General features: G+C 44.9%; 1 protein-coding gene across 2 annotated transcripts in view; it reads left to right on the forward strand.

The window, feature by feature from the left end:
• Window positions 1-26,489, forward strand: part of LOC147455634 (Translation initiation factor SUI1 family protein) — an 81,691-nt gene that overhangs the window by 25,415 nt on the left and 29,787 nt on the right. The window contains exons 2-3 of one of the 2 annotated variants that reach the window (XM_086514369.1): window positions 8,284-8,388; window positions 8,466-8,534. In XM_086514369.1, the coding sequence (XP_086370495.1) occupies window positions 8,284-8,388; window positions 8,466-8,534 (174 nt within the window). The remainder of the gene's footprint in view (window positions 1-8,283; window positions 8,389-8,465; window positions 8,535-26,489) is intronic. The other variant, XM_086514370.1, reaches the window with a different exon arrangement.

Raw genomic sequence — 26,489 nt, forward strand, 5'->3', positions numbered from 1 at the left:
GTCCCAGACCTTGCAGATCTCACCTTCCCGCAGCACATCCTCGCCGCACGGTTAGGTCAGTCAAAGTTTGCAGATTCAGCCCGGAAAACACAGATTTCAGCATCTGTGTTTTCAGCGCGTCGTCGTCGCATCATCGTCACCGACATAGAGTCAGAATTCAACAGATACAAGATTTGTAGATCTCAGTCCTTAGCGTTTTCAGATTTCACTCCTCGTCGTTGTCCTCATCATCGGCAAGTCCAAAGCATTGTATAGGTTTATGTAATCAATAGTAGACCACTCTCGCCATAGAGAGTGGGGCCTTCGGAGGAGGGTTTGACAACATTCTGGTGTCGTATTCTTCTCTCTCTATCTCTCAGTCTCAGCACCTTCATTCACAGTTTATCCACTTTGTTTGTGATCATTTGCACTCTCTCACTAAAGGAACGGAAGGCTCTCCCTTTCGTAAGTAAAAGGAACCCTTGAGCACAGTTCGAAGCACTCATCTTAAGCAAAGTTTAACATTCACTTCCGCTGTACCTTATATTTGTATCATAGCTTTGGCAGTGTTCTGTATCACTCAAGGAAAGAACCACAAGAACTTTTTGGCTTGTTGCGGTCGCACGTAACCCAAGTCCTCTTGGGCGTGTCGATTCTTAATCGTGTTTTTGAAGAGTGACAGGAATCCCAAGAAAGAAGGGCTTGTCCAGTCTCTCCTTGTTTCTCTTTTCACTCATTGAGAGCGGACCGTGCACTTAGCAGCCGGCCACTCGACGTGAGGTGGGAAAAAGCAACCTTGGTGTGAGCGCAAGGCCGCCAAGGGGTGCACCCGCGGGAAAGAGAAGAGCTTGGGTAAGAGAAGATCCTTCTCTAACAAAGATTGCAAGCTAAAGAACCTCAAGAACTCAAGACTCAAGAACCCAAGAATCCAAGACCGACAAGAACCCAAGTTCCTCGTGAACTTAAGAACCCAAGACTTAAGTGCATGGTGATTACTCGAAGCGGAATGGATACTTCGCATGGAGGTGATGAGCATGGTACTGGCGAAGAAGAATTTTCCCCACCAGGAGGCTTTTCTGACCCTCCCCCTTTTCCATCTACTCCAAGGATTGCACCAAATCCTATGGAGGCTTTGGTCAAGTCGATGATGGACATGATTTCACAACAAGAAGCGAATCACGTTGTCTTGGAGTGTGAAGCGCGCTTGGCGGCCGAGGAACGAAAAGAAAGAAAAGCAGAAAGAAAGGCAGCTATTGAGCGTGAGCAAGCGCGCTAGGTGGCCGAAGAAAGACGAGTGGCCTTGGAGTCAGAGCGTGAGGTACAGAGAGACCTACGCATGCAAGAGTTGGTCCGACAGGTTCTCACCTCGAAACCCGAGCCGGCCAAAGATGTTGGTGGTTCTTCAAGTGACGCAAGCCGAGATTCGGACTCCAACAACCCCGTCACCGAGAAGTTGACTTTGAGTAAGTATGACGGTAAGATGGATGCTAGTGTTATTCATTCTTGGTTGCATCAATCTAATGCTTATTTTGCGACAACTAAGAAGATAGGGAATAGCAAGGTTCTTACGGTAGCCATGTATCTTGCCGGAGATGCCATTAATTGGTACCACGCATGGCAAGAGGCACAATTGACTGTGCACCTAGAGGAAACCGAGGAAGGCATGCCCCTTTCTACAATTGGGCCGACTTCCAAGACAAGCTAAAGGCGCGCTTTATGCCACCACAGTACCTAGTGCGATTGAAAGAGGATTGGCGCAACCTCAAGCAGAATGGTATGCTAGTCATGTCTTTTTCTAACCGTGTTTTGCAGCTTGGCACCCAATCACGCAAATCGGATGATGAGCGCAAAGAGGCTATCCTTTTTGGGTTGGACGAATATATCAAGTTTGATGTAGAAGTCTTCGATCCTGTGGATCTTAACAAGGCTGTAGCAATTGCTCTCTCCCAAGAGATGAAGCACAACAAAGAAAAGCCTAAGGAAAACAAGACCTCTCCTAGTACCACTCAGACTTCTCAGAATGGTAAGAACGGTAAGAATGGTAACACTTCTAACCAATCTTCTCCCAGAAAAGAACTCTCTAAATGAACCTAAGGGTAAAGCTAACACAATTGCTAAACCTAAGCTCACTCCAGATGAGAAGGCAGAAAAAGGAATTGTAGGAGGATACATTACGTCGGAAGAACAAAGCATTTATTCTAAGAAAGGTCGTTGTTATCATTGTTACATCAAGGGTCACATAAAAAGAACATGTCCTAAGCTTAACTCGAATGAATCTAAAGAACCCACAGAATCCACTTCCTCTGTCAATGCAATAAATGAGAACACGAGTGTGACCCAAGTTTCTCATGATCCTCCCATTGATAAGTCTCTTATTAAGTGTTATGGTCATGTGAAGGGTCAGCGTTTTGTCATATTGTTTACCCAGGCAGTATGCATGATGTGATTAAGTACTCTTGTTGAAAGAGCCCGCTTGAAGGTTAGCAAGACATCTCCCTTCGAGGTGTCGGGCTTTGTTGCCGGTATGGACTCTCTCATCACGCAAGAGTGCCTTGTTGTTTTGTTCACTATTCAGTAAGCGTCCTTCCGTAGAAAATTTGTAGTATCTCCTATTTCAGGATATGATATGCTTTTACGATGGTTCCGTGAGCATAACCCTCTCATTGATTGGGCAGCTAATACGTTCAATTTCCATGCTAAAATTGACTTTTCCATTGTCATTCGTGGGGAGCAAGTTGTTCATTCGTATCTCTCATTTCTAATGTGCAGACGAAGATTGAACAGAATCAGGAAAGGGAGACTCTCTGAGTCTCTTCTTCTCCAAAGCACGATACACATGATTTGCATGATAATGATAAGCATGATGATTTGCATGATCAAGATGCGATTATTCACAAGCATGATGATTTGCATGATAATGATGTGATTGTTCACAGTGATGATGGTTTAGTTGATGCTTTTTCTGTGAAGATAACCTCGTTGCAGATACGATAAATCACGAAAAACCGATCTTGGCTCTCAAGTCGAGGTCCAAAGAACCCCCATAGGAAGTATTATGTGTATGAATGATTAGTCAGCACGCATTGTTCGAGTGTTTCATTCGTGATGCTTTCTTGTATTTTTTCACCGTCCTTATGTGATCCCTTTTCATAGGCATGCCATATGGCACGATGAACACGATTCAGTCATGAATGAGTACCGATGTATGCGGAACTCTCATGAAAAGATGAAATGTTTGCACCCAAGGAATTCACATTCCATGTTTCTTTCTTGGCATGACATAGTATCAGAAAGAGCACAAGAAGGATTGAGCATCAAGCATGGGCATGTCCATTGTGATTTGCCTCAGTTGATAGATTTAGATAAGAAAGACAAGTTTCGATTCCATTGTTTGCGTGTATTTGATGAACGGTTTGGCACTCCGTCTATATGTTCATCTACATTGCATGCATAGTCTTTTAGGAAGACTATAATTTTTCCAGTCAATTTACATGGAATGGGTATGTTCATGTTTTTGTGCTGGAAGTGGTTTCTTGAATTTTCATCCTCCGAGATTCTTGAAGAAGGTAGACGTATGACTATAGACGAAGTTGCAACATTGAAGGAGCCACAATGACTTTGTCGCTTTTGGCGCGGCCCAAAGAAGCAAACGTTGCAGACTTTTCTGAAGTTCAAGTATCGCATGACCCACGCATCAGAGTGTGCCGGCGAAGAGTCCTTTCTAGGATTCCAGACGCTTTTGGCGATCTCCCTCAACGCCATACAGTTCGGTACCGGTACCTCACTTTGAAAAGGAGGGGATGTAACGTGCACATCTAATTCTATGTGTACGTGGACAAGCTACTTCATGACTAGGGTTTGGTTCAGTTCAGTTCAGTTAGCTTAGGAAGTGTTCTGGCACTTTTGTGAGTCTATTTGCAGACTGTGCATGTCCAGGCACTTAGAGTAGATGCATATCCTCTTGTTGCACACAACATGATCATCAGATTACAGTCAAAACCCATCAGGAGCATTTTTACAGTGCATAGACCTATTTTCCCTATTTTGGCCATTTTTCACTTATTATTATTAAGTGACTTTTGTTGGGAAACTGGGTAGGGCAATTTGACAAGCAAATATATAAGAAACCCTAGCACTAGCACACTTTCTGGCAGAAGAGGCAGCATGAACCGAGTGTTCAACAGACACCTTCTCAGCAAGACTCTCCAACAAGACTTCCCTAGCGTTTTCATCAAGAGCCAGCTCAACGTTTTCAGCTTTGCAAATCAGCCTAGCGTTTTGCATTTGCATCAGCCTGGTGACAACAGATCCCAGATCAGCCCTAGCATTAGTAGAACAACAGAATCAACCCTAGCGTTTTTGAGAGCAGCAGCACCCTTAGCGTTTTTGTAGAGTTCGGCCGGTAGAACACCCCTTGCATCAGCATTTTGCATTTGCAGCAGTCAGACTCCGCATCGCAAGTCCCAAACCTCGCTGATCTCACCTTCCTGCAGCACAGCCTCGCCACACGGTTAGATCAGCCCAAGTTTGCAGATTCAGCCCGGAAAACGCAGATTTCAGCATCTGGGTTTTCAGCGCGTCGTCGTCGCATCGTCGTCATCGCCGTCGTCACCGACATAGAGTCAGATTTCAGCCCTTAGCGTTTTCAGATTTCAGCCCGTCTCGTCGTCGTCCTCATCGTCGGCAAGTCCAAAGCATTGTAGAGATTTGTGCAATCAATAGTAGACCTCTCTCACCATAGAGAGTGGGGCCTTCGGAGGAGGGTTTGACAACATTCTGCTTCTCTCTCTATCTCTTAGTCTCAGCACGTTCATTCACAGTTTATCCACTTTGTTTGTGATCATTTGCACTCTCTCACTAAAGGAACGGAAGGCTCTCCCTTCCATAAGTAAAAGGAACCCTTGAGCACAATTCGGAGCACTCATCTTGAGCAAAGTCAACATTCACTTCCGCTGCACCTTACACATACATTGGTGGATGTTACTTAGATGGGTGCACATTGCATATATTTTTGTGATAACATAAGTGTTGACAAACATATTAATTGTGTGCATAGACTTGTAGAAAAGGTAATGTGTGAAAGATTGTGGGAAGTGGAAGATAGCCTTGCAGAAGTTAAGATCTTGATGCTTTCAGTAAGGATGCATTGGAGGGTGTGTGGGAAGGAGCTCGTGAATTTTTGTTGCTCGCTAGCTATGGGAACAATCTCCCAAGAGAAAACTACTCGTGTAGGTAGCAAAATTGTGGGAACAGGGACCAATTGCTTTGAAGTCCAAGCCCGCAAGAATGAGAGCTTGAGGAATGGACGAGATCTGTGGTAGTCAGTGCAGGCGCGCGTCGACTAGTGAGCAACAGGGAGTCGATTTGTTTGGCGCCGACCATTAACTATTGCTATTGTGACTTGTGAACACTGAGCGACGAGGTCACCGAGCCTACGATGTAGGGGCTGGGCAGCGAGTTGTAGGTTTGAGATCTAGACTCACGACAACTGGCCGACTGTAGCAGCTTTGCAGGCGGGAGCAGTTGCAAGACGACAGTGGGTGGAAGCCTTTGATGACGACGGGAGCAGCTTTGTGGGCCGGAGCAGGTGGACGGGATGTTTGGGGCAGGTGATGATGAGGCTTTCAACGTTAGGGTGATGTGGGGTCTGGGCTAGTTTGCAGGAAATGGGGCGATGGTCGGTGAAGGTTGGGGAGCAAAGAGCGGGGCTGATTGGGCAGAGCGGCAGGATGAGGCTCATATGTCAAGGCTCAGAGCGGCTACAACTACGAAGGTGTGATGGGAGCCGAGAACGGCAGGTAGGAAACAAAGGGCTATGAGCGCTTGGAAGGGTTAAGGTTCGTAGGCAGAAGCCAAGGGCGGGGATGGTTATGCTCACGAGGAGCAGGAGCCAAGCGGAATGCAACTAGAAAGAGCTGTCAGCTCATGAACGAGACAATTGAGAGCTCTGGCCGCAGCTTGGGGAGGTTGACTATGGTGATGTCTTGAGATGCACTGTGTGAGTGATGCAACCAAAACCTACATAGGGGGGCATTGTTGGGATGCGAGGGTTTGTTGCATCTCTTGTGTGAACAAACTCTTCTATCTCATGTGTCAAGCCATGTGAAGAACCTCTTACATCCTTTGTGTAAAGAACAACCACTTGTATTTGTGCATAGGCAACCACATCTTGTGCTCATGTTTCAAAATGCTGTCTATTTGTATAAGCCTATAGAGAGGCACATTTTGCTTAATAAATGTGACCTTTATGATTTGTAATATACCCTATTTTATTGTGCAATAGTCTCTTTCTCAAGCTCTACACTAATCTCTTCAAAACATGCCTTTAACATGAATGGCACACTAATCCACCCACCATAACTCTACAGGCGGCGGCCAGGCACCTGCTGCCAATCATAAATTGTTCGATCGCTGTCCTCTGTCGAGGTACCAGCCTGTGTGTTCTGGGTAGCTGTTTGCTGGGCATGCTTAGCCTTGGGAGGCTGCGCATGCGCTATGGGTCGGGTTTTCCTGCGAGGACAGGCCTTTGCTATGTGGCACATCTGTCTTCAAATGAAGCATTGATTCGGGAGACCCGAATACTCCATACTTTGTTTGATCCAACCCCTGCTCAGCCGAGGCAACAATATCACCTTGAGGAGGGAGTGTGTGTCTTGAATAAGAACCCGCATAGTAGGTAGACCTGTGGCCTTGGCCACAGTTGAAGCTGCAATGCGCGGAGACTCCACAAGCACATCTACAACACTGATTCGGGAGACCCGAATACTCCACACTTTGTTTGATCCAACCCCTGCTCAGCCGAGGCAACAATATCACCTTGAGGAGGGAGTGTGTGTCTCGAATAAGAACCCGCATAGTAGGTAGACATGTGGCCTTGGCCACAATTGAAGCTGCAATGCGCGGAGACTCCAGAAGCACATCTACAGCAGGGTCGAAACCATGATGCCATCGTCTGAAGTAAGCTCGAGCTGCTCGGATACCTAGCGGGCTCATCGAAATCACCTTGGCCGTCATCTTTGGAGACTCTAATTCTATCTGGTAATACCCTCTCCGAAGGATATGGACATCGGTGATCTTGCCCACAACATCGGAGAGGAGTCGGGCTTGAAGTAAGTCCCGAACCTCGTCTCGCTGGGATAATCTTGCAGATAACCAAGGAGGTTTGCAAGCGTTCCACCTCGGCCATCAAGCTCGCTTGCTGGTCTGGCGAAATTGCAAGTTGAAGGGTCGGCTCCGCGGGGTCAGGCGAGGGGGCTTCTGAGGAGTCCCTCTGTGGTGGAGCAGAGGCCACCATTCTGTGTCTGCTACTGAAGAAGAGAAGGGGGCGGGTGAGGACGTCGAAGAAGAGGCTACCGCTGCGAAATGCTCACGCAGAGCAGGCACAACCCAGCAGAAGAGGGGGCGGGGTAGCCAGGCAGCACGCTGTTTTCAACACACTGCACAGCAGGGGTGTAGGGGGTTCTACGCGGCAGTGGAGGGGGGCGTGCTGGGCTGCAGGGCAGCATGCTGAGGGTCAGCGCGCTGTGCAGCACGGGGGCGGGGGGGGAGGGGGGGGGGGAGTTGATGAGGCGACGCGAGAGAGAGGGGGGGGGGTTCAGCAGCAGCGAGCTCCGAAGTCCAGTCGGTCGGAAGAATATCCTAGTTAGGGCCTATAAATTAACCGCTAAAGTTTCAGTTGTAACTCAGATTGTGGTTAGTGGTCTCACTCTGCAATTGTACATAGTTTTTTTTTTTCCGAGAAAAAGATCCTTCTATTAGTTAGTGAAACTGCCCATAGGGCTAATTGTACATAGTTGTTAAATCAATGAAAACAAGAATTACCGCCGAGGGGGCCTATTTGGAGTTAACACTGTCCGAAGGGATCCCCCTCTCTTCCAGTTGTCTCTAAAATTCAAGTGTGAAGCAGTGCCACTCTTTTCCGATTGTTTTAAGCGTGTATCAGTGTTTTTCTTAAGTAAACATTGTTTTGGCTTTATCCAATGTTTTGTTTAGAAACAAATAGGTTGTTGAGTGATTTATTTCAATATTCTTTATCTATTTTCTTGCGTGCCTTGCTTATGTGTTTTGAGTAAGTGCTTTAATCTCTCTTTTAATCATTAAGTTCACACTTTTCTGACCTTATGAAGCTACATATATTCTTCCCGTGTCTGAGTTTAACTTGGGCTTCTGATAATTATTATTTTTTCCTTTAGTTAGAACTAAAAAGAAAATGAGTTTTTTTTTTTGTAATTAAAAGATCTCATAAACTGTCATAATTATAAGCTTTGGGATGTATTGGTTAATTTACTCAATTTTATTTCTCAGTCTGCAGTTTACCAGCTGAGTATTGCGAGTTTGGCCCAGATTTTGAAAAGTGTAAGCCTTGGTTAATAAAAAATGCTCCAGAACTTTATCCAGATTTGGTCAAGGGTAAGCAACTGCTTTTGGTGCTCCTTTTGTACATGTATGGCTGCTTCAGAAGCATTTGTTGGTTTTGGTCCTTACAGAAGAAGCTGACAGGACAGCAGAGCAGCTTGGTGGTCTAGAGATATTAGGCGGGCCAGCAAAGATTGGAGGTATTGCTATAAGTTTTGTAGAATGTTTATCGAGTCACATTGTTAGGTTTTTAAGGTTATTAATTTCTTTTTGCAGAGAAGAGAATCTTTGGTGTTATAAGTAACTTGTAAGTGAGAAATAGCTATAAAAGAAGCTCATGTATAAAACAACAGTAATAAAAATCAAAAGAGAACCAGCAGGCAACAAATTAGGCACTCTTGGCCCTCCAGCATACAAAACCACTAATTACTGCCCGAGGTTACAAATATAGGTTCAAACTACAAATCTTCAGTGTTCCAAATGAGTGACCAGCATCCAACAACCAACAAGGCTGCACAGACTGGGAGAAACAAAGGCAGTGACTATAATAGGACTAGGCTGCCAATACCGCACGGTAAAAAACAGAAGAAAAAGGGAAATTACAAGGAGTGTGGCTAGAAGCGTCTCTCTAATCTCCTTCATAGAAGAATGGTGTCACAAATTGCTAATGGGTGTCAAGCCACTGAAGAACGGAGCCAACCTACAGATCCCGGCCAAGGGGCCTAAGCCCTAAGAAGAAGCAGTATAAGAAGCAGAAGCAGCAGAAGACGTTTTACCAACTTGCAAAGTCTTGTTGAGTGGCATACTTTTAAAGAGGAGTTTCCACCAACTTACGAGACCCCGCCCAATGGGGCCCAAGGGACCCAAAGGCATAAAATAAAGCAGGACTACACGTACACACACTTAATCTCTTGCACAAAAGATGATGATGCGGCAGTTGTACGAATGCATGCGATTTGCGCCGATTATGCCACGTGGCAGTCTTTACGGATTTTCACGTTTTATGCTACTGCATGCTGACGTGGAAGTTGTACGGATATCCATGATCAACACTGAACTGCTTTTTGGAGGCAAAGTGCTTTTGAGTTTGAAGCTTTTCATCTAAATTGCTTTTCATAGGCCAATGGCCTGGAAATATGTGCAGAGGGCTTAGTTTCTGGGACTCTTTCGGGTGAAGGTGCAGAGGGCGAGTATCGCCATTGTACCGAGTTCAAGCAATATAAAGAAATACTGAAAGGGGCTCCAAGGTTTGGGGCCAATGCTCTCTTGGGGTGGAACTCCACCACTCCTCGTCTCGTGTTGTGCATCTCTTTTAGTTCAGTTGTTATTTGAAGTGCTTAAAGATGTTTAGTCTGTTCTTTTTCCTTTGGCACCCCGTGCCCATCCCTGTGACAGTGGTATTAGAGCTTTAGGCGTGTGCTTTTCTGAAAGCATTCCGGTCCTATCAAAGAGCAGAAAGAGCAAGGTGGAGCTTCCAAAGTTTACTAAAGAATCTTCGTGTTCCGACCCCGGACTTATTAGCCACTTCCACCCTTACTCCATTGCGCATCGGGCGCACTCCCGTCAAGGATAAGGACTCAACCGGGACTTCTGGAGCGCAAGCAAAGAAACAGAAAACGAAGCCTTTTCTGCGTAAGTCGCTCGAGGAAAAGAAGGTCTTGATGGCTGAGAATAAATGCTTTATATGCGAGTAGCCTGGTCACTTTGCTATAGATTGTCCATAAAGGAAAAGACCAGCTGACTCAGATTATAAAGAGGACAAGAAAGGAAAGAAGCCTGAGCCCACGACAGGTTTGGTGCCAGATATGGTGGGTCACAGGCCAAGTACATATGCCAGCAAGTTATGCAGAGCATGGGGTAAAGTCAAAGATCAGACGACACTCATCTTCTTTGATCCAGGTGCCAAAGCAAACTTTATCTCACCAGAGTTAGCTTTGAAACTGGGCATTAGAGCTGAAGAGATGGGGTACACGGCAGAGGCAGGGTTGGCATGTCCTGGCCACTGAGAGTGTGTTACTCCCATTATTGGAAAGCTGCGTCTGCATATTCAATCGTATGTGGACACTGATCATGCCATTGGAAGGGTGTGATACGCTACTGGGAGTCCCGTGGATGTTCAAAGTACATGGTGTGCTGGATGTCTTCGGCAAAACGATCACCTTTCAACATAGGGGCAAAACTCATGTTTTGGATGTAAAGCTCAAAGGGGAGTCTGTCCCTATTGTATTTGCTTCGGCTATCACTTCTGTAATTAAAAATCATCTTTCTACGTAGTTGATTTTTGTACGTGATGTTTCAGATAATTGCCAGTCAAATTTATATATGTTAGATAAAGAAAGGTCAACATTTTTGCAAGAGTTTAATGACTGTTTTTCTGATTCATTACCGTCATGGCTGCCGTTGGAGAGGCCTGAGGACCATGTGATAGATTTGGTGCCAGTGTGTAGCCCACCAAACAGACCTCCCTACAGGGTTAGTGCGGCGCAGCAGAAAGAGATTATGGGCCAGGTAGAGGAGCTTTTAGAGAAGGGGCTGATTCAGCATAGTTCTTCACCTTTTTGCTCCCAAGTGCTCCTAGTGCAAAAGAAGGATGTCTCTTGGCGCATGTGTATTGACTACCGTGCGTTGAATAAGAATACCAACAAGAACAGGTTTCCTATCCCAAGGATTGATAATATTCTTGACCGATTAGAGGGTTCTGCAATTTTCAGTAGGATAGACTTTAGGAGTGGGTACCATCAGATTCGCATACAGCCAGAGGATGAGCACAAGACTGTGTTTAGGACGACGTTTGGTCTTTATGAGTTCCTAGTGATTCCATTTGGTCTTACAAATGCTCCTGTTACGTTCAATAGGATGATGAACCGGATTTTCCGCTCCCATCAAAAGTTTGTTGACACATTCTTTGATGACATGATAGTCTACTCGAAGAATGAAGAGGAGCATAGGCCTCACTCGACCATTGTGTTCAAAGAGTTGCACAGTCACATGACACTTGTCAATCCTAAGAAAAGTGAATTCTTCTTGGAAGAGATCCACTTTCTTGGCCACATAGTGTCAAAGGATGGTGTCCAAATGGATCCCACAAAGGCTAAAGCTATTAAGACATGGCTAGACTTAAAGACTGTGCATGATGTCCGAAGCTTCTTGGGATTGTGCTCATACTATAGAAGGTTTATCAAGAATTTTGCAGAGATAGCTGTGCCTCTTCAAGCTTTGCAAAAGAAAGAGGTCACTTTCAGATGGACCCAAAGAGAGATTTCAGCTTTCAGTCTCTAAAAGGAAAAGTTGGCTTCAAATCCCGTGATTGTTTTACCAAATCTCAGGAAGTCATTTGTGGTCCAGTGTGATGCGTGTGGCAATAGCATCGGAGCAGTGCAAATGCAAGATGGTCGGGTAGTAGCTTATGAGAGCAGAATCCTACAAGGGCCAGAAAAGACTATGCAAATCTACAAGAAAGAGTTATTGGCCGTGATTCATGCGCTCTCTAGCTGGAAGCACTACTTGTTAGGTGTGCTAATTTTGTTGTCCAGACGGATCATCAGACCTTGCGATACTTCTTGACACAGTCAAAGTTATCCGAAAAGCATATGCGATGGGCAAACATTCTTTCTATGTTCCACTTCCAGATTATGCATGTGGAAGGCAAGAAGAATGTGGTGACTGATGCGTTATCAAGAAAGCCACAAATTTCAGTTGTGTTAATTCCTTATCATCATGAGCTTGTATGCTACTGATGAAGATTTTGCAAGGATCTTTGAACAATTGCAAGATGGGCAACGCCATGAGCACTACCTCCTCAAAGACGGTTTTATGATGATGCATGGCAGACTATGTGTCACTAGGCCATTGTGACATAAGGTTATGGTAGAAAGCCATGTTCCACTGTATGCAGGGCATCGTGGAATTGATGCAACAGCGAAAGCGGTTAAGACACTCTTTTATTGGCCTACTTTGAGGAGAGATGTGGAAGCCTTTGTGCGAGCATGCGTGATTTGCCAAAAGGTCAAGTTTGACCGGCAAAAGGCACTAGGGTTATTATAGACACTGCCAATTCCGGACAAGCTATGGGAAAGCATTGCCATGGACTTTATCTTTGATCTTCCAAGAACGCCGACAGGGAAATATGGACCATTATTTGCAGGTTCAGCAAGCAGGCCCATTTTATTCCTGTTAGGAAGAAGATAAGATCTGACCAGATGGCACAGTTGTTCATGTCAATATGTTTAGAGTACCATGGTATGCCACAATCGATTGTCAGTGATCGCGATCCTTGCATGACAAGTTTGTTTTGGAGAGGATTGTTTGAGAACATGGGCACTACGCTCAAGTTCTTGTCTTCATTTCATCCACAAACTAATGGACAGTCAGAAGAGGCTAATTCTGTTGTCTTGGATCTACTGAAATGTTATGTGTCAGATAATAAGGGTAAGTGGGAACAGTATTTGCCTATGCTTGAGTATGCGTACAACAATACGGTGCATTCGTCCACAGGCAAGGCACCCTTTGAGATTGTTGAAGGTGGCAAAAAGGTTCCTCCCATTTTGCATACAAAGGACAAGATCTTTGAGGCAGATCGATATGTTGAGAACATGGATGAAATGTATAAGGAAATCAAAGTTGCCTTGGAGAAGACTCACGCAAAACAGAAAAGGGCTGCTGATTATCACCGTCGTGAATTGTTGTTTTCACCTGGTGATTAGGTACTCTTATGGTTTGATAAGGCAAGGTTAAAGAAAATGAGAGGCAAGGAACGCCTATTTCCTAAACTCAACATGCGTTACTATGGGCCTTTTCAAGTGCTTGATAAGATCAACGATGTTGCTTATAGGCTGAAATTGCCTGATACCTGGAAGATTCATAATGCGTTTCACGTGAGTCAAAAGATATGCCATAGGAGGATCAACCAGGAGTTGAGGAACTTGATGAGATCTTGGTACCTGAGCAGATTTTGGCACATAAGGAAAGAAAAGTTAAGGGACAAGTTGCAAGACGCTATTTGGTGAAGTTCAAGAACTATCCACCGGTGGATGCAAAGTGGATGGAAGAGCACGAACTGTCAGAGTTACCAATTGTATTGCAACTTTACCTTGAGGCCTTTAGGTTACAGCCTACATATGCCCCAACTCAACGTGCTCATAGGAGAGGTAATGATAGAGCTAGCACATCAACTGTACATATGGATTCAGTGTAATAGAAGTGTGCATCGCTCTTCAAGTGTTAAATGTATTATGCCCACTTCTATCATAGATGGAAATGACAAAAGTATGAAGGTCTCATTAAGTCATTTGTATCTATGTGCTATGACCTTTCTTGCGGGTACATGCGATGATAAAAGCGTGCTAACAACACAAGATCATCGATGGCATGTAATCTAGGACGTTTGCGATTTCATGAGGGGGGTTCATGAGGGGGGTATGTCACGAGGACGTGGCAATGGCTAATTACTAACACGAAGACGTGGCAACTGCTAACCTTAGTTGTTGGTTTCTTTTCGATGATTTTTTTTTTTTTTTTTGGAGACCCTCTTTTTGAAGTTGCAAATGGTCGGACATTGTATGGCCAGTGTGAAACGACTGACGGCCAAGAGTTTCACCCGCAGTGGGGAAGGGCAGGTCGCCACGAGATGTCAGGCCAATCGGCATTGGAATCCGAGCAGTAAAAGGGTGTCTAGGCTCAGTTCAAAGTCATTTAGGCCCTCTTGCTACACTTATAAGTCGGTGGGTACTGGGAATTAACCCTAGAGAGGCAAACTGGACACATGCTAGCTCCATAGCAACTATCCTAGCCTGCATGAAGAGGGGGCACCCATTTCAAGAGGGGAGGCTGATTTTGGCTCATTAAGTGACTACAGAGTGTGTGAGAGTAGTGGGTGCAAGTGATCACAGCTTTAATGGAAAGCTTGCCTTCTCCCTTGCTCTATGTCGTGCGACGATTTGCTCTTGCGCCTCTCTCCCCCCTTTGGCACTAGATGCGCTACTCAGTTGACCATGTACAGTTTTGAGGGTTTATGCACGTTTGCCAAGGCAAGAGCCTTCTAAACACGATTTTCTCGTGTGAAAACTCATCCGTTTCGAAGGGGAACTGTACCATTGCGTGCGGGAGCACCTGAGACACGCGTAGGCGTGCTTGCTCCGCCCAATTCGATCCAAAACAGGGAATTACAGCCTGCTGTGTTTTTCTGCAGGTTTAGGGTTTCGCACCTAAATTGCAGGGCAATGCCAGGGGAGCCTCGAGAAAGCCTTGGTATGCATAAACAGGGCTTTGAGCACCTGACAGTGACAAAACAGGGAATTACAGCACGCTGAAATTGACCTGCAGCTCACTGGAAAGCTTCCTAACCGCAAGGGAAAGTGTCCTTGACGTGTACTGTTGACCTACAGAGGGTTTTGCGCCGTTATGCAGTTAAAATTGGGTCATAAACCTGCAATGACAGCCATGGACAGGTTTGGACAGCTTATTGAGAGATAGGTGAAAGTGTTCGGGTCGTCTATTTGCAATAAGAATAAAGAAACACCGAAAGGGGCGCCAGTCTTTGGGGCCAACAAGTGTCAGCGTCTGCTTGGTAGCGCTCTAGCTTCCAAGTTGTGTTGTTTGGAGTGTCAATTCCCGTTACAGGTTTTTATTTGCAAAGTTTCTCTGTGTCCTAAAGTCTAAAGTAAAGTTTCGGGTGAAAGCTTACATCTACTGCCCTACGGGCCGGTTTCAGCTAGCTCAAAACTTTGTACCATCTCTGCATCAAGCACTTGATGCATCTCCATCTCCTTTACATACCCACAAAGATACTTTGTTACATCTTTACCATCAAATTGGTCCATTTTCTTCACCATTGCTTGAAGGGCTTTGGTTGAAAGCTCCCTTCTTTCAGCACCTTGTGGCTGCTGCATAAACACAGCCAGGCTTGAAACATTTTCATTGTGACATTTGCTTGAACTACAACCCTAAACCCCTTGTATTTTTAGGCCACTGAGCAAGAATCTGTAAGTTGGTGAGAACTTCAGTTTCTTTTGCTTCTGCTAGGGTTTAGGCCCCTCTACGGAACTCCAAGTTGGCTAGGGTTAAGGCTAGGGTGCCCAACCCCAGTTGACTTCAGTGACATTGACACGTCAACAGTTTGTGACATTTGTGCAGTCTAGACAAACACAAGGTGGCATGGCAAGGCATATACCTTCATAAGTTCAGAATAGTTTGAACTCACGAATTATAAGAGGGAATAAAGCACTCATAAAACAATAAAAGCAAGGGACACAAGAAAAGAAAAGAAAAACAAAAACAAACAAACAAACAAACTAAATCACTTACTTTGCTACGAACCAAAACTAAATAAAACAAAACATTATTAACTTAAAAATGTTCTTAGAAAAGGCATGTGTAAAATAAGATTACGCAACTTACTTGGCTTAAAACAAGTACTCAACTTTAAGCAAAAGAAGGATAAGACATCTTAAAGACTTAATCCTAGAAATCAAACTTCACACAACAACTTCTAACGGAACACATTCTTAAGTCCTCAGGTAAGCTAAATACGAAATCGAAAAATCAATACTCTACAAACCTACGAAGAGCAAAGAACCAAACTTACTTGACAATATGTGATCGCAACTTCGCTGCTTGTCCAAACAGGAAGAATAAGATTATCACCTTTATCATGCATAGCTTGGACAACAGCTATGACATCCCTACTCACGTCGTTAGTGCCCAAGAGTAGGTACAGGTTTGTATAGAGGTCATTCATGTTTTGAACGTACTCTACAAAACCAACGAGCTGAGTTTCTATCACCCTCCAGAGGTGATGGGCATACTCAGCCATGATAAAGGCTAGCATTTGTCAAGCTATAGTAAAAATACTGGACGCGCTAAAGATCAAAACAACAACATAAGGTGATATTAAGTCAAACAATAAGTGGGCTTTTTAGCTCCCCACTTCTATTGAATTGACAACTGATTATCTTGAACATTCCAAAGGAAGAAACATTAAAAATAAACTTACTACGATGCAAAAATGAACGAACGTTTTTCATGATTCTCTTGAATGAGTATCCTTTTTCAACTAGTAAAGAACTAAGATGGCAAGATTGAAAAACAAAAGTAGATTTACTAGAACAAAGACGAGAAAATCTAAATAGTTGAGAGCAAATGACACTGTACTTAGCTAAAAGAGAAATGTTCGAAGAAATGTGAGGCATACGGATGATTTTAAGATTGGCATATTCTGGTTCAAGGCGCTTATCATAGATATCTACTTCTAATCCCAAGGGAGTCTGAAAAATCTTACTATTTGTGGTACAGTTAAGTTCACAAAACGCCTTGGGATAAATTCCTCCGCCTACAGAACTCGAATTCAAGTACATAAAATCTTGAAAAGAAGGAACGTCAGGGACAAAAAGATCATCTACAAAGCGTCTTGCATTGCATAACTTGTGCAAAAATATTGGGCAAGTGTTAGCAAGGACAAGACGCTCCATAAAATCAAACTCATAAGTAAAAAGATAGAAATTAACAAGAAAAACAACACAATTGGTGCCCATAGGGATACCAATTGTTTGCTTGAAAAGAGAGTCGCCGATGGTTATATATAAAACGTTTCTAGCTATTTCTTTTGTAAGATTCTTTTAAGCAACAAGAGCTCTCAATTCAAGGGACCTATGGAAGTTGCACTCAATTTGCAAGAGTGGTCTCTCCAAGCAATTGAACAGTTGAACTATGTATTGCTCGACTTTAATACAAGAAATACCACTAGGGCGCTTGTCTTAGGGATCATTGCTTCTCAAAGGTGGACTCCACCCCTCTTGTGTCTCTTGCAAGTGTTCATGTTTGCAATGTTCTTAGTTTTCACTTGTGTTTCAAGTCTGTTCAATTGTCTACCATCTGTGTTGAACTGTCAATCTGTTTGAAAAAGGCCTTGAGAAGGGGTTTGTGTGGGTGATTCTTTATTTTATTTTATTTTTTGGGGTGGGGGGGTTGGAGGGAAGAAAGCACGAGAGAGAGAGAGAGAGAGAGAGAGAGAGAGAGAGAGAGAGAGAGAGAGAGAGAGAGAGAGAGAGAGAGTCACAAACTGCTGACATGTCAAAGCCTAAAGAATGGGGCCAACTTACATATGCCGGTCGAGGGACCTAAACCCTAAGAAGAACAAGTAGCAGAAGAAGAAGAAGTCCTACCAACTTATGGGGACCCCGTCTGATAGGGCCCTAGTGACATAAAGGGATTAAAATAAAGCAGGATTGACACACACACACGCAAAGCTGATGACATGGCAACTGTACGGCAGATTTTTGAAAATTGCGCTGGCACGATGACGTGGCAAGCTGTACGGAATTTCGTGTTTAGTGCTGGCTGATGACGTGGCAGGTTGTACGGATTTTCGTAAATTACGCTGACAGTTTTTTGGCTTTTCTTTTGGACCAGATGCTTTTGAGTTTAAAGGCTTTTCACTGTAATTGCTTTTTAGGCCAAGGGCCTTTGAATATGAGGTTAGGGCTCATTCTTTGGCATGCTTCCTAGAGAAGGTGCAGAGTCTAGAGTACCGGCTTGTACCGTGTTGATGCAAATACAAAGAAATACCGAAAGGGGCGCCAAGGTTTGGGGCCACTACTCTCTGGGGTGGAATTCCGCCACTTCCTGTCGCGTGTCGTCTCTCTCTCTCTAAGTTCAGTTGTTATTGAAGTGCTAAAAGTCTGTTCAGCCTGTTCTTTCTATTGGCACGTGGTGCTCGTAGAGAGAGAGAGAGAGAGAGAGAGAGAGAGAGAGAGAGAGAGAGAGAGAGAGAGAGAGAGAGAGAGAGAGAGAGAGAGAGAGAGAGAGAGAGAGAGAGAGAGTGTCTCATGAACCAACCAACCTTGGCAATGAAATGATGATACAATGGGGGCTTAGGGTTGCTTATATATCAATCCCAGTGAATTGCCCTACCTAGACTTTGACAAATAAGTAAAATAAATACCTAAAAGCCAAACTAAATAATAAGATCACATTGGGCAATTCACTTGAGATGCTAAAACTCCAACACCCTCTTTGCAGCTCATAGTGGACATCAATAGTGAGACCAAGTCGATGAAGAAGCTACCATGGACACCCCAACAACAGCTCCTTGCTGGATACACCTCGGATTTGCTACCCTCAACTTTGTACCTTCGAAGAATGCCATCTTGAGCATTGGTTGCCTTTTAGAAACTTCAAACTGTAGAACACACTACGTCCAAGAATCCCCATTCGTGAACTGTGAACACATCACGTACTTTCCAAAAAATGAACTTTGAAACACTACCTGTCCATAATCCGACCAACAACAATGGATTGGTGCACTCATCCATAGTGTTTTAGATACGTCTGATTGGTACCCTACAAGATGTATGTGCCTTGAACTCTGACCTACGGGTTCAAACATTGATAACTTGAACTCCAACACAAGGGTCCAAATTAATTATACGGAGCACTGTTTGCCCCTCTCTGCCACTCACAAGCCTCTCTCTAGCTGAAGCTAGTGGTGACACTTGCACTTTGACTAGAGATCTGACGTCGAGGCCACCGTGGCCGCCGCCACGTGTACCATGCCGATCTCCTCTCTCAAATCTTTAATACCGTAATCTTTGTTAAGCTTGCCTTTGTCTTTGTCTATCTACGAGTTCCTACTTTTGCTTTTGGCTTCAAACTCCCGAGCCAAACAAAGCGTCATGTCACATTATAACAATGGGTGTCTGACCTTGTGGGTACCGAGACGGCTAACTGAGTGCGGGTACTGCCATCCTTGTGAAGCTTACCTTTGCCATTGTCCTCTAGCGAACTCGTCCATTTGCTTTTGGCTTCACAATCTCGAGTCAAACAATCTGTCGGTTTCCTTGAGAGCTTCAGTTGAGCATAGGCTGCTAACTCGATGGTTGCTCTGCTATCCATAGCTAATAGTTGGTTTTGGCCGATATCGTCGCAGGCGCTCAAGCAAGGGAGGGCCATGTTGAAGTTGCAAGATCTGGTAATCTGGTAATCCTTCTCACACTCCAAGGGTGGCCGCACTACATAAGCCACATCTACTTCTCTGCTACTCCCAAACGGCTCTGCCAAATCCATTGTCCGGCTCTTCAGCTCCAAACTCCAAAAATCCCTACTTCCAAGCAAAGACTTTCTCCCTCTCTTTTGTCCAAAAGTGCTTCTCCCCAATCGCCACAAAGCACTTTGGAAATGGCCACAAGGTTGGCACAAAGCCACTCCCAAATGGCTCCTCAAAAGGACCTTTTCCGCCCCACTTTGGGATCCAATCTCCTCGCCCCGCTTTTCCGCCCCAACCCTCTCTGTGGCCCAAATGTACAAGCTACCCCTACTAGCTCATAGCGTTTTGAAACGTTGGAGCACCAAGGAAGTAGAGAGCGGTCGATGAGGGGAAGGAGCTTTTAAACACAGCGTTTCGAAACGCTATACTTGGAGTGGAAGATAGGTCGCTAGCGTTTCAGGTTGGTGTCGCAAAGGGTAGTGTTGTCGTCGCGCCAAGCAAGGGAGTTGCTGCCAAGGCGTTTCGAAGCGCTGCAAGTTAGGGGAGAGGGCAGCACCGATGAGTGCATAGATACTAGCATTTCGAAACGCTACGGGAATGCACGCCGGTGAACTACAGTTGCAGTAGCGTTTTAGAAAGTTGCAGAGAGCTACGGAGGGCGTCGACCTGCTTGCGTTTTAGAACGCCGATGCCTTTAGGTCCTCCTCCTTTGCTGCGCGTTGATATGCGACCAAAAACGTTGCAAGGCCTCTTCGAATCCTCTTCTCCTCCAGGCCATCTTGTTTGCCCAAGGTCATCGAGCACTTAGCTCTGATACCATGTCAAAGTCAACGATGCAGAAGCGTAGAGACCAAGGAGAGAGAGAGAGAGAGAGAGAGAGAGAGAGAGAGAGAGAGAGAGAGAGAGAGAGAGAGAGAGAGAGAGAGTCTCCTGAACCAACCAACCTTGGCAATGAAATGATGATAATACAATGGGGGCTAAGGGTTGCTTATATAGAAATCTCAGTAAATTGCCCTACCCAGACTTTGATAAATAAGTAAAATAAATACCTAAAAGCTAATGAGATCACATTGGGCAGTTCACTTGAGATGCCAAAACTCCAACAGGAGGGGGGGGGGTGATGCCTTGGTACTCTTGTATGAATGATTGAGAACAGTGTGGACATTGGTTGATGACATGGCACTATTGTGTAGACTCTAAGAGCATTAATTGACATGACAAGGCACTTGTTTTAACTAAAAAGATGTTTCTATTATCTAACTATTGCTTAAACTTTTAAGCAACAAGAGCTATAAATTGCAAGGGCCATGTGCGAGTTGTACTCAAATTGTGAGAGTGGTATCTCCAAGCAGTTGAACAGTTGAAGCATGTATTGCTCGATTTTAATATAGGGAATACCACCATGGCGCTTATCTTAGGTGTCAACGCTTCTCAAGGCAGAACTTCGCCCATCTTGTGTCTCTTGCAGGTGTTCATGTTTGCAATGTTCTTAACTTTCAGTTGTGTTTCAAGTAGGTTCAATTGTCAACCACTTGTGTTGGAAGTGTGAGTCGGTTTCAAAAAAGCACCAAACTATGACCTTGGACATCGAAGCATGACACTACATCTCTAAGTCCATAATCCCCAATCCATCCTCATCTCAGGGCCATTGGTTATGAGAGATGTTTTATATTGGCATAGCATGGACTGCACAGCTTATGCTGGAAGTGCAACGCTAGAAAACGTACAAATAGAATGTTGATACACCACTAAGGTAGGTGTAATGTATCCTAGTTAATAGCTTGAGACTACACTCAAACGTGATGCTTTTGCAAGATCTTCCAGTTGCCCACTAGGGTAGATTCCAAATTGTCAGATTATGGGGCCGTTTGTCAAGGGGACGAGCACCACGTGCCAACGGAAAAAGAACAGATTGAACAACGTTAAGCACTTCAAATAGCAACTCAACTGAAAGAGATGCACGACATGAGACGAGGAGTGGTGGAGCTCCACCCCAAGAGAGCATTGGCCCCAAACCTTGGCGCCCCTTTCAGTATTTCTTTATATTGCTTGAACTCAGTACAATGCCGGTACTCACGCTTCGCACCTTCACCCGGAAGAGTCCCAGAGACTGAGCCCTCTGCACATATTTAAAGGCCATTGGTCTATGAAAAGCAGTTTACATGAAAAGCTTCAAACTCAAAAGCACTTGGCCTCCAAAAAGCAGTTCAGTGTTGATCATGGAAATCCGTACAATTGCCACGTCAGCATGTAGCAACGTAAAACGGGGAAATCTGTGCAGGTTGCCACGTGGCACTGTCAACGCAAATCGCGGGTGTCCGTACAACTGCCACATCATCATCTTTTGCGCAAGAGATTGAGTGTATGTGCGTGGTCCTACTTTATTTTAATGCCTTTCGGTCCCTTGGGCCCCATCGGACGGGGTCCCATAAGTTGGTGGGAACTCCTCTTTAAAAGTAGGCCGCTCGACAAGACTTTGCAAGTTGGTAAAACTTCTTCTACTGCTTCTACTTCTTCTACTTCTCCTCGGCTGGGATATGCAAGTTGGCTCTGTTCTTCAGTGCTATAGACTTCCTCCATTGCATGGCTCTGCCTCTGAGAAAAATGGTGGCTTGATAAAAAAAATTGATCCTTCTCGTGCAAGTGATCTTTATGGCTTATGCCCTGTAAAACAGAGCGACCTTTTCTGACCCCTGTGACACTTCAGGAACTGTTTTCACAAAGGGCTTCTTCACTGAATTTTTCTTTTGCGGCCCTCCTTTCACGTTGCTTGGAAACCCACTGTCCTCTCCCTTCAACAAAGAAAAAGGACGAGTGTTGGCAACTTCCATAAGCTGAGTGAGGGTAGCCACTCTGTTCTTTGTACAGTGTAATCTCGAAGCCCTTTAGGCAGCCCACAACAATACTTCTCAATCTGCTCTTTCAGTGGCACAAACCTGTAGGAGGTTACTGAGAGCAATGCTTTGCAAAACCTCCGATTGTACTCCTGTAGGCTCTGCAAGTAGCCGCAGTGAGTTGGTGCCAATCCGTCATGACATCAGCTTCAGATTTATTTGACAGCCATGTAGATGCAAACATTTGTTTAAAGTATACCCATGTGGCGGATGCGTGTCCTTGCATTAACAATGTCGTCCACCATGTAAGCGCATTGTCTTTCAAGAAAGTGGCAGCTTTCCTGACCTTAGAGGACTTTGTAAAATTCCCTCCTGCATAAGCTGGATTAAACTGCTGGAGGAAAGTAAGAGCCTTTGCCTTATCCTCAAAGCCGCTGAAAGTGCTAAAGTTTACAATTGCACCACCTTCTTTGTAAGCTTTGGCTTTTCTAATCCCCCAAATTGTCATAAGGAATTTTGTTTGCAACATGGGCACTGTAATAGGGGTTATCGGCATTCCTTGGCCATTGACATTTTGCGTCATAAATGCCAGGCTGTCCAGAAAAACCAGCCATGCCAAAATTGCCCTATGGCACCCCAAACTGGTCCTGATTGCTCTGAAAGCCTTGTTGCATGTCGATATTACCATACATGGGGTTTGGCATCATGCCTTGCATACCTCCAAACCCTGTTCCTGGCATATACTGCTGGTTTCTAGACGCATAACCAATCATACTTTTGAACACAGATCCACCCCCAAAATACCCAGGATGTACCGTGGGTGGTGGAAAAACCTGATGCATTGCCTGGAAACTGGTTTCCTGTACATTTAATGCAACTTGTGGACCCTGAAAGATGGCGGGCGACCTGGCAAAACCTGTGGAATTGGCGTCCTAACCATCTGTTCATGGAAGGAAGGAACCTATCTTGGAGCCCCTGACTCCGCGACACGCGAGTGCTCCCTCTCTTGCTGAGAAGCATGAAGTACCTCAGCTTGAGCCTCATCGGGCTCTATTGGCCGTGTGAGTTGCCTTGTCTGCTGTGGCACTGGTGGTGCTTGCAGAAACTCCATAAACCTTGGGTTCTGCACCGGTCGAGAAAACACATTCACAACGGCAACCAACTGAGTCCTGAACGCATCGTCTTCAAGTTGCCCTGTCATAAAGCCCTGCATTGGTGGAGCATTCAGATCAACAAAAGGAACAGACAGGCGTGGCTGTGAACTCTTGTCAACCTCAAACACTGTAGGAATTGCCTGCCAGTCCTACGAAGAGGAACCCTTTTCCATAATGCCTTTCCCTTTGTCAGCCATAGTGTAATCCCGCGTTCCCGTACTCTGTGTCTTCGCCGCAAACCAACCGAGGCTCACTTCTTGAGGAAAAAGTGATTCTGTCCCGCCAACGGAACCATGAAATTGGCCCGTAGGGCGGTAAGACGTAGGCTTTCACCCAAAACTTCACTCTAGACTCTAGGGGACAGAGAAACTTTGCAAATCAAAACCTGTAACGGGAATTGACACTTCAAACACACACGGCTTGGCAGCTAGAGCGCTACCAAATAGATGCCGACACCTGTTGGCCCCAAAGACTGGGGCCCCTCCCGGTATTTCTTTGTTCTTATTGCAAATAGACGACCCGAACACTTTCACCTATCTCTCACCAAGCTGTCCATGGCTGTAATTGCAGGTTATTGACACAATTTTTCCAGCATAACGGGACAAAACCCTTTGTAGGTCAAAAGTACACATCAAGGACACTTTCCCATGCGGTTAGGAAGCTTTCTAGTGAGCTGTAGGTCAATTTCATCGTGCTGTAATCCCCTGTTTTGTCACTGTCAGGTTGTACCAGACTTGGACACTCCAAGTCAAGAATCAATCGCGACAGCACCAAATAACCACTTCAAAACAATTCACAGATCACAATAGATTTGCACTGGCCCGACGGAGTTCCGTGCCTAGAGATATTGGCCCCAAAGACTGGCGTCCCTTTCGGTATTTCTTTTTATATTAATCATCAAAGTACAAGAGAGTGGTTAGGGTTTCACTCTCAGACTCTGCGTCTAGATGCTCTGAGAAGTGAGGCCCTCACGACTAATTTAAAGATTACAAGGGATGCCCAAAAGCAGAGCCCCAAAAGCTTCAAATCAAAAGCAATTGCTCTCTCTCTCTCTCTCTCTCAGAGAGAGTCAAAACTTGAGAGCAAAAGCATTCTCTCTCTCTTTCTCATTAAGTAGAGAAAAAGCGAAATTTGCGTCGCTCATCCTTTTCAAAAAAATAAAATAAAAATATTTTGTTTTTCAGCCTTCGTGATTTCCGGAAATTAGGGTTTCTAGCAGAAATTAGGGTTTGCAGGAATTTTAGAATTTCTGGCAGAAATTAGGGTTTTTGGCAGAAATTAGGGTTTTTGCTGTCCGCCACGTCATCACTTTGTGACATACCCCCCTCTTGAAAGCATTGTAATCGACCGCGATTACGCCTGCAAAACCGACAAAAGCCATAAACCGTCTTAGCAGACACCGATTGTTAGTACCTACGTACTAGGAACACACATCTAGCACCTGTACAAAATCGACAGTCACATCACCCGACATCACAGGACATCATATGACATTCAACATTCATTCGGATCTTAGACCATGATTTATCGGCAATGTAGCTAGCAATCGCATCTAGGTCCAATCGGGACCTCATCGATGTCCGATTGAGTAACCCCTATTGCAACCATGTCTATTCGAGATCAATCAGACCAAAATGCTGCAGTCATTTCGTCTATTAGTTCCTGCACTCACAAGAAGTCAAGAACAAATCAGTATCATTATCAGGAATTCCATTTCATAAAGTCATCGAGCAGAATACTGTCAGCTCTCAGTATCCCTGAAGCTCAAAGAGACATCAGTGACTTTAGTATCAAAATCAAGGCATCTGTTGACAAGGGAGCGGAGTGACTCCCCTCTTGTGCATCCCACTGCACCAGATCTCCGGCCAAGCTGAATTCTGGGTTCCGTTTGGAGTAGACTATGCTAAACCAAAACATCGAGGTAAAGTTTCACAATCCGAGGAGTATCTGCTAGGTCCTCCTCCTCCATCCACTTCGCATCAAATGTAGGAAAGTTCTTGAACTTAACCAAGAACCGCCTTCGGACTTTACCTTTCTTCGTATCGTTATGTGCCAAAATCTGTTCATGAACAAGGATCTCCTCGTTTTCTTCCACTTCGGGTTGCTCATCAGCCTCCCCATCATCAGACACATCACCCTTAACAGGTTTCAAGAGACTCACATGCAATGCATTGTAAATCCTCCAAGTATCTGGTAGTTTCAATCGGAAGGAGACATCATTTATCTTGTCAGTGATCTGGAAAGGTCCGTAGTATCCCATACTAAGCTTTGGAAAAAGCCTCTCCTTTCCCTTTTTCTTTCTTAGGCGTGCCTTCTCAAAAGTAAGAGCACCCAATCATCCTCCTTCAGTTTCAAGTCGCGACGATGGAAATCCGCTGCCTTTTTCTGTCGTTCTTGAGACTCTTGCAAAGTCTCGCGAACCTTGGCAAAAGCCGTATCCAAATCTCGTGAATATTCATCCGCTTCAAATATCTAATCTTTCGTGCTCAGGAAGGATGAAACCTTCGCAGCACTTTCAACAATCTCACATGGTGTCTTCCCCGTCGAAGAGTGTATCGTGTTATTGTAGGCAAATTCCACCAAAGGTAATTTCTTTTCCCATTGAGTCTTCTGATCCGAGATATAAGACTTCAATAAATCTAAAACCACTGAATTGGCAACCTCAAATTGCCTGTCAATCTGCAAGTGGAACGATGACGAGAACTGCAACCGCGTGCCAATGTTCTCCCAAATTGCCTTCCAAAACAAACTCATAAATCTGGGGTCTCTGTCGGAGACAATCGTCTCAGACGTGCCATGTAATCGGAAAATCATCGTGATCATTCTGTGTTCTCGGGAGATCAGAAATGAAATCCATTGCAATACTTTCCCAGGGGCGGGTGGGTATGGATAAAGGCTGTAACGATCCATGTGCTTTATGCCTATCAAACTTGACCTTCTGGCATACTAAGCAACTGCACACAAACTCTTCCACATCCTTTTTGAGTCTCGGCCAAAAGAAGTATCTCTCTACCCCTTTCATGGTGGTAGCAATGCCGCGGTGACCCGTAAAAGGTGGATAGTGGCATTCAGTCATAACCTTTTCCCTCAACGGCTGTGTAACGCACAACATGGTCTTTCTCATCAAGTAGCCATCCCGAATGGAATATCCTGCTACTGTCTCCCCATCCCATATCCGTGTGAAAACGT

Source organism: Adiantum capillus-veneris, chromosome 6, assembly GCF_014529385.1.
Source record: "Adiantum capillus-veneris isolate H3 chromosome 6, ASM1452938v2, whole genome shotgun sequence".
NCBI lineage: Eukaryota > Viridiplantae > Streptophyta > Polypodiopsida > Polypodiales > Pteridaceae > Adiantum > Adiantum capillus-veneris.